The sequence below is a fragment of the Oncorhynchus clarkii genome, chromosome 6 (assembly GCF_045791955.1).
Source record: "Oncorhynchus clarkii lewisi isolate Uvic-CL-2024 chromosome 6, UVic_Ocla_1.0, whole genome shotgun sequence".
NCBI classification, from domain to species: Eukaryota; Metazoa; Chordata; class Actinopteri; order Salmoniformes; family Salmonidae; genus Oncorhynchus; species Oncorhynchus clarkii.
This window is the reverse complement of record NC_092152.1, coordinates 74,168,851-74,177,852: the sequence shown is the minus strand read 5'-3', so window position 1 is coordinate 74,177,852 and position 9,002 is coordinate 74,168,851. Positions and strand designations below refer to the sequence as shown.

General features: G+C 42.6%; 1 protein-coding gene across 2 annotated transcripts; it reads right to left on the bottom strand.

Moving 5' to 3' along the window:
- Positions 1-315: 315 nt before the first annotated feature.
- LOC139412234 (nucleotide-binding oligomerization domain containing 2) lies at positions 316-8,157 on the bottom strand. 2 transcript variants are annotated; one of them, XM_071159063.1, is made up of 13 exons: positions 7,637-8,157; positions 6,875-7,173; positions 5,151-5,402; positions 4,809-4,929; positions 4,045-4,643; positions 2,688-3,877; positions 2,485-2,568; positions 2,262-2,345; positions 2,068-2,151; positions 1,876-1,959; positions 1,646-1,726; positions 1,418-1,501; positions 316-1,195 (listed from the first exon to the last, which is right to left on the bottom strand). In XM_071159063.1, the coding sequence occupies exons 2-13, from the start codon at positions 7,121-7,123 to the stop codon at positions 1,123-1,125; spliced, it is 2,985 nt and encodes a 994-aa protein (XP_071015164.1). In that variant the 5' UTR covers positions 7,124-7,173; positions 7,637-8,157; the 3' UTR covers positions 316-1,122. The 2 variants fall into 2 exon arrangements, with proteins under 2 accessions (XP_071015164.1, XP_071015163.1); XM_071159062.1 differs by lacking the exon at positions 7,637-8,157 and having other exon boundaries at positions 6,875-7,417.
- Positions 8,158-9,002: the final 845 nt, after the last annotated feature.

The following is a 9,002-nucleotide window of genomic DNA, read 5'->3' as shown; positions in this document are numbered from 1 at the left end:
GTTTGAAATATCCAATAAATGTCGTTCCACTTCATGATTGTGTCCCACTTGTTGTTGATTCTTCACAAAAAAATACAGTTTTATATCTTTATGTTTGAAGCCTGAAATGTGGCAAAAGGTCGCAAAGTTCAAGGGGGCTGAATACTTTCGCAAGGCACTGTACATAATTAATTGCCTCCCACATTAACAGTGCTGTTGATAGGTCTGGGACCTTCTATACTGTGACTTGTACAGTGTACATGTGTGTGTGTTGACATGCAAATGACTTGTTATGAGTGCAGAATGATGTGCAAATATTGATAAAAGCAGCGCGTGAATTCTTCATATTATATTTTGGAGAAATTATATTTCATTAATAGTACACTGAATTGCTGTTTTACTTCAAATTAAAGCTGCAATTTGTAACTTTTTGGTATTCTCTAATCTACACTTCCTTGTTGTCGCATAAACTGAAATTAAGCGAACTATTCGATTTCTGCATAGTGTATTTTAAAAATGTTATAACCTACATTAACATTTCTCAGTAGGCAAGGTGACATAATGTAACAAGCCGTTCTATCCCCACCATAGATCACTGACACAATAGGACTAATGTAAACACTGTTAGTGATTCACTGATAAAAGAGTCATGTTACCACTGAATCAACCCATGTTATCAAACATACTGGCACTGCCAGTCAGTGTACAATAGGGTAGGGTACATAAGAATACTGATGTACCAGTTCAAATACCTGACTGTTATTTGATAATTGGCCAGAAACTATAGGCTCACACCCAACGGTGCTTACATAAAACAAGTGTCAGACCAGTTCCTTATCACAATGACTAATATGACTAATATGAAAAGAATGCTACCAAACAAGCTGCCTGTAGTAGCAGAGCAGGTCAGAAGATGCTACTTATTGTGAATGGATAAAACAAGCTTGCCCACACTGTTTACATCATAGAGAACATCACATCCAACATTATCCATAATGTACGTAAAAACATATAATAACCTATAAATAACACAACTACCATTTTAAGGGAAATGCTACTGAAGAAGTTACATAAATTACAAACAGACATACACATGGCTGTAAACAATAATACTCCAGTATAGTTGACCCGCACTTGGCATCATCAGAATGTAAGCCTGGGTTCCCGCTGTGTCATCTCCTCCACCTCTTCTGGGCTGAGCTCATTACCTCTCAACCTAGAAAGAAAACAATTATTCACTTAACTCTAATTTACAGTATTTGGATTAGAGACCTTCTTAAGTGATTAGAGATCCAATCTTCACATGTATGGGGAGGTATGGTGAGGCATAGGAGACTACAGCATACTGTACTGTATGTATAGGACATAACACTTTGTAAATGACATTTCTCAGCCAGTATATAGCTGTCTAAATGATCAAAGCATTATGTTAACATACCACACTGCCTTCACACTAGTGTTGCTTTCAAGAGCCAGTATTAGACACTCCACACCTTTTCTTGTGATGCAGTTTTTGGTTAACCTGTGGAGGAGTGAAAGATGTGTTTAGCACAATCACCAATGTATAGCACAACCACAAGTATCAAAATGTCAGTTGAGGCAAAACGGGATGTGAGTAGCTGCAAAGTCTTTTTCAGTATTCAAGATGCGCTATCAATATACTCACCACAGCTCCTCTAGCGTACTGTTCTTGATGAGTGGGGCAAGAGCACATGCTCCTGCATTGCCAACACCATTGTCTACCAGGCTGCCATGAAACATACATCTGACAGTAAGATTTATTCCTATGTGGAAGTATTTTAATGATAACAGGGCTGTCTGGACATATAGTTGCCCATGATAGTATGGATGTGTTAGTAGTGTTCATGTTTCAACCTATAATTAGTCTAACATTACCTGAGCCACACCAAGGTTTGGCTGTCTTTGAGAGCATTGGCAATGGCCTCTGCACCTTTATCGCCTATTTTATTTCCCCAAAGCCTAAAAAACAGAGAGAAGATTAAAATTGTCAACCAGATATATTATTACAGCATTGTGATAGGCATAAAAACAACTTTGTAATTCTCAGAGAGATAGTCTGCTTCCTACCCCAAGAACTGTAGTGACCGATTGAACCTCAGTCCCTCCGCCAGTTGCCCTGCCCCTGCTGCTGTGATGTTATTGTTTCCCAGCCTGCAATGCAAAGTCAGAGAAAGTGTTCGATTGAATATGGTATTAGCGATTGCTGTGTGAGGTAACATTGTACAGTATCTTATATGGTGAGAGTTGAAAAATATCCTCACCTTAGAGAGAGAAAATTCTGTTTCATCTTCAGGAGGTGAGCGAAGCACTCTGTGCAGGCATCAGTTAGCTTGTTGTTGAAGAGCCTTTCAGAGACATTAATCCAGATCAATAAAGGCAATAACCTCATCAGTTTTCTTTTTTACATCTGCATATTTGACATAGCCATAGCATAGCCTAGCTATAGGTCACCTGACAGTGGAAAATAGATTTGGCCATACTCACGCAATCTTCTGAAAGTGCTCACACTGGATGCCTTTTTCAATCAATTTACGAATTCCCTCATCTGATATGTTATTGTGTCTCAGGCTGAGGGAGTGAAATAAAAAATAGTCTTATTATTAGGCTTTAGTTTAGTGTCCTGCGTGTTGTGTTAATCCCATAGTGAGTGCCATAGTAAATAGCATGGTAAAGCTTTCCACACTTACTATACAGAGTGGCAGACATGCAGGCAAGGCAGCAGCTGCTCCACGCCAACGTCTCCTACATAGTTGTAGTCTAGCTGAAGCCCCACAGGGTTCCTAAGGTGCTGGAGAACGTAGGCCAGTGCAGTACACTCCCCAGGGCCTATGTTACAATAGGTCAGCTTCAGGTGTTCCACCTCTAGCTTAGCCATAGTGTCTCTGGCGATCCTGCTTTCCTGCATCTCATGGATGCACTTGATGAGCCACACGAAGCCCGGCATGGCGTGCATGCTCTTCTTCTCCCCCTCCACGGGCCGAGGGATGGATTTAAAGTGCTTCTGTATGCCTTTGGACAGGCACGTCACCACCTGCTTGGACTTCCTGTCCAGAGTGGGCCCAGGGCAGGAGAGGAGCAGCAGGCTTCGGTGGCGCTGAGCCAAGAGCCCAGACACAAAAGTGGCTGTTATCTGGAGGTTGGGTGTCTCTGCTGCCTTATTGGCCTCCTTCAAGGCCCCTTCTTGTTGGGTCAAGCAGTGCCCCAGACACGCCCTGTGAAAGCCAGGCTGTTGCTGCCTGTCCTGCAGCTGAAAGAGCTTAGGGATGGTGGAGCGGTCCGAGTTATTGTTCAGGACAATGTAGAGAGCAGCAAAGAAGCACTGCATGGTAATGTGCAGGAACTCGTAGTGTTTGCAGTTAGTGGAGGAGGAGAGGTCTTTACTACGGATGAGGAACCCCATGCAGATATCTTCCTCTGTCACCCCACACTTCTGTAGCTCTGTGCCTGTGAAGATGTAACAAGAGGCCCCCAGGCCCTCCATGGCTAGCTGCCCCAGATGCAGGGCAGTATCCTGGTGCTCCTGCACCCATCCTATCCCCATCGTGTTCCTCTGAGAGGCCCGGCGCTGGAAGAAGTGCTGCAGGATCATGAGGTAAACGTCTGTGATGGTCTGGGGACTGCCCTCTCCCTCTCCACAGCCCAGCAGCTCCTTATAACACTTGGACACAATCCAGCAGAAAACCGGGATGTGACACAGGCCCAGTAGAGCTGTGTTGCTTCGTAGACACTCCAGGACCCTGGTGGCCACCGTCGGGTCGCGATGATACTTCCTCACGAAGCAGTCGATCCCGCCGGGCGAGAAGCCTTTCAAGAGGACTTCCTTGCGAAGGTACCGCTTCAGGGTGGGACCCACTGCCTCTGGCCGGCTGGTCACCACCTTAGGATGAGGATAAACTTTATTATCCCTGAGGGGAAAATTGTCTCTATACAGGAACTGCTTTATACAAAATAAACACTATACATTACCCAGTTGACACATACACAATACATACATTGCACATAAAAATCCTACACATCTCATTTAGCCGTATACATAAAACATACCTTCCTCACCCCCTTCATGAGGGATCCCTGCAGCAAGTTGAAGAGCAGGGTGGGGACTGGGGCACACTGGGTGGGGCAGCAGTGCCTCTGCTCTGAGTCTGAGAAGCTCTGCATGAGCTCGTCCAGGCCGTCGAAGGTGAAGAGTATGAGGTGCGGATGGTCCAGGATGAACTGAAAGATTCGGTCCTGGTCCCCGTCCGGCCAGCAGCAGTGCAGGAACAGCAGCTCTCTGAGAGACAGCTCCCTCTGTTCCGAGCTCAGCCTGCGGCAGCTGAAGGAAAAGAGGAGGAAGAAATCATGTAGAGCCGCCCCCCTGGCCCAAAGGAGGTGCAGCCTCTGGAGAAGGGTGCTCTTCCCACTGCCTGCCTCCCCAGAGACTAGCACAGTGTCAGCCTCCTGGTTCAGGGTGCCCACCAGGCCCACCACGTCCTCCAGCCCCAGAGCACCAGTCTGGGCCTCACTGTCACCCTGGGCAAGCTCCAGCTGACCCTCTGTGTAGATGTCTTCTAGAGACAGACTGCTGGTTCCTCCATACGTTCTGAGGAAATGTGACTGGGCCGACACAGTGCTGCGCAGCTTCTTCTGATAGGACAAGCATTCTGCAGCAGCACACAAATAATAAGAATGTTTGAAATACACAGGACATCATAGCAAACAAAATAATATCTAAGAAGTATTAGTGTAACACCTATGTATTAGTGCTGTATGCAAACGACTTGCAAGTAGCCGTGTGACTTTTAGTGCTTTGTGATATAATACAGTACCTTTGGGAGGAGCCTCTTGGTTAGATGGTGAGGGATGGTCCTCTGTTTGCTGAAAGTATTGCAGTAGGACCTTTGCTGCAGGCTCCCCCTTTGATCTGACCTGGTCCAGTAGATGCCTTGCCTACATGACAAAGAAGTCAATTAATTCACATTCACCCCTACTATCTGAACCTAAATAACATGTCTACTTACAAAAAAAGTCAAAGGACAGCATGACCTGTTTGGATTCAAAGATGTGCAAACTGGAACTTAATTTCCGGGACAGGGAAGTTGTGTAATATCATAGCAGAAATGTAGATATAAATAAAGCTGTTATACTGGTCTCAGGGTGCGGTTGGTTACCTGTTGTGAGGGGGTGTACACAGGTAGCTGCACTTCATTGCAATCAGATGGTGTAAAGCTGCCCGTATGCAGCAGGACCTCCAGAGCTCCTTCAATATGGTGCCTTAGCCTCCTCACCAGATCAGGCCTGTCTGTCTGGAGGGTCTGGATAGCTGTACCATGTAGTTCTTTTGTATCATCTCTTGTATTTTCTAGATCGTCAGTACGACAGTTTCCAAAAGAGAGGCCAGCTCTTTGGGCCTCAGGGAGGACCTGGTTGAAAGCAATACAATTAAATAAAAATGTAATGATCTGTATCTATGTAATGATTTGTATCTATGTAATGATCTGTATCTTCAATGATCTTTATCTATGTAATGATCTGTATCTTTGTAATGATTTGTATCTATGTAATGATCTGTGTCTTTGTAATGATCTTTATCTATGTAATGATCTGTATCTTTGTAATGATTTGTATCTATGTAATGATCTGTATCTTTAATGATCTTTATCTATGTAATGATCTGTATCTTTGTAATGATTTGTATCTATGTAATGATCTGTATCTTTAATGATCTTTATCTATGTAATGATCTGTATCTTTAATGATCTTTATCTATGTAATGATCTGTATCTTTGTAATGATTTGTATCTATGTAATGATCTGTATCTTTAATGATCTTTATCTATGTAATGATCTGTATCTTTGTAATGATTTGTATCTATGTAATGATCTGTATCTTTAATGATCTTTATCTATGTAATGATCTGTATCTTTAATGATCTGTATCTATGTAATGACCTGTATCTTTGTAATTATTTGTATCTATGTAATGATCTGTATCTATGTAATGATCTGTATCTTTGTAATGATCTGTATCTATGTAATGATCTGTACCTATGTAATGATCTGTATCTTTGGGACATGGCAACTGATTTGTAACGCTCAACATTTTTGCCTAGTGGCTTTTTACTAAGGAACACCTGCTTTTTCCATGACAGGTGAATCCATGTGAAAGCTATGATCCCTTATTAAATTCACTTCAATCAGTGTAGATGAAGGGGAGGAGACAGGTTAAATAATTATTTTTAAGCCTTGAGACAATAGAGACATGGATTGGGTATGTGTGTGCCATTCAGAGGGTGAATGGGCAAGAAAAAAGTTAAGTGCCTTTGAACAGGGTAGTAGGTGCCAGGCGCACCGGTTTGAGTGTGCAAAGAACTGCAATGCTGCTTTTCACACAGTTTCCTGTGTGTATCAAGAATGGTCCACCACCCAAAAGACATCTAGCCAACTTGACACAACTGTGGGAAGCATTGGAGTCAACATGGGCCAGCATCCCTGTGGAACGCTTTTGGCACCTTGTAGAGTCCATGCCCTGACAAATTGAACAAGTATTTGATACACTGCCAATTTTGCAGGTTTTCCTACTTACAAAGCATGTAGAGGTCTGTAATTTTTTATCATAGGTACACTTCAACTGTGAGAGACGGAATCTACTTAAAAATCATACAATGTGATTTTCTGGATTTTTGTTTTAGATTCCGTCTCTCACAGTTGAAGTGTACCTATGATAAAAAATTACAGACCTCTACATGCTTTGTAAGTAGGAAAACCTGCAAAATTGGCAGTGTATCAAATACTTGTTCTCCCCACTGTACATCAGTAATGAGTCTGTTCAAAACATGCTCATACATTCTTTAGAACGGCATCACCTGTGAAGAGCTGTGCCTACATATCTTACCTGTTTGAAAGCAGCCAGGAGCAGTCGACAGGTCTCATCTCCCTTGGTGTAAACCAGATCTAGTAGCACCCTTGTGTTGGCACACAGACCACGGCATGGTACCAGTACATTCTGGTAGTCCTCCCAGAACAGCATGCCCCAGGACAGGAGTAGGTCCAATACACTCTCCAGACCCTCAGAAGAGCCACCACAGCACAGGGCATTCAGCAGCTCTGCTCTCTGCCTCAGGACCAGCTGCCGGGCACTCATACAGATGTAGGATCTTAATTTGAGCCACTTTGCTACAGCAGGAAAATAATCTTGCAGCAACAGGAAATGTGAATTATTATGTGGATTATAATTAATGGACATTTCAGTAGGGGTTGTTAAATGTTTTGTTAGGGAAAATCAAGTCTAAAAATGCACACAGGCACAGCTTCAAGTCTGCCACCGCATCATGCCACAGTCACATGATTTACTCTCATTTCCTCTGTGATGTCAAGGAATAAAAATAAATGGATCACCAAAAAGGGAAATGTATGAACACAATCCAAAATTGATCACAAATTTCAATACGATTGACTTGGAAAAATACAGATAAAGTCAAACAAGTTTAGAGAAGGCAAAGAGATAGCTAATGTCATATATTGAATTGTGCATAGAGAGTAAGTAACAGGTGAGTAACAGGTGAATCCAAAACGAGATGATAAGCCTCAAAGGCAACTGTGACACCTGCATTTAACTTTACATCTGTAATAGACCATAGATAAAATTGTAACTTACGTTTCAGCGGGAGACTTGTCTGACTTCTTCGAGATCATCATCTGTCTACTCGAGTGCGAAACAGAATGGTCCACGCAAATGGTCAGGCAGAATCGTCAACTCCTGTCTCTCTTCCTCATTCCACAATTCGTCATTCCTCATTTCGCTAAATTGCCCGCTGTAAATGATGGCTTTTTCCTAAACCATTTAATAACGAATCGATAAACATATTAACTTATTATTTCAAGGTGAAGCATTTGCAAGTTCTCTAAAAGTATTGTATTATTGAGCGCTATTTAATTATGAGAAACCACATGTGCATGTACCTTTTATTTACAGGGAAAGTGAAAGTGACATGTCACGTTTAGAATTTGTCTAAATACTGGCTCTTTATTCCAATGATTAATGTCCCTTCAAATAGGTCTGTTAGAGCCCCACGTATTTTGCACAAAAAAAAAATATATATATATATATATATATCAGTTGTAAGTGTAAATGTGACAAATCGAAAATGATGAGTTTCTATAAACCTCGCGCGCAATGTAGATATCAAAGAACGCGCAGTTTGGGGGTAGGAGTAGTGGATGAAACCATTCACTTCAGGAAAAGGGGTGATATAAATAAAGTTTCCTTTCATTATGCGTTGCTGAATCCATACGAATATTTGCTGCCATTGTAGTAAGGTTGGCAATATGAGAGGTCTTCAGACTTTTCTTTGAAAGAACAACTAGTGGGTTTTGAGTGCTTCTCCCCTGTTTGGGAAGTTGGTTTGCCCGCTCCTGAGTCTGAGATAGATATTCTGAGAGCAGTGAGGGTGAGGCTGTGACCCTCCTGTCAATGCCTGTCATCAATGTTTGATATATTTTACTGCAGATAAAAACCGAGTCCTGAAGTGTGGGCGTCCGTGTGCCTTTCTTCTGGGGGGCTACGTGAAGTTGGTGACCCGGATCTACAAGATCTGCCATCGCCAATCACAGCAGTGCTCCAGAGAAGAGGACTACACCTTCCGTCAACTTCATGAGACAGTCAATTTAAATATGTCCACACCAAAAAATCCAGGTACTCTGGTCAAGCCCAATGGTGATCCACCACTTTTACTGGTGAGTGAGGACTTATAACCTAGGGGAGTTAACTGTGATATTGTAACCCCCAGTATTGGTAGGGGGGCTCATATAGCTAGAATGGTAGAGCATAGCTTTACTGGGCGTGCTGGTGTAACATCAGTAAATGAACAAGAGGATGTTATTGATCAAACAACATGTCAGAGTGATGGATATGATAAATACTCCAATGATGATGAATACCTTACGCAGCAGAGTGTTATGCTTGATTTAGTCAAGCAGATGGGTCAAGAGATTGGTCACGGTATTGTTTCGAGTCTGTCAGC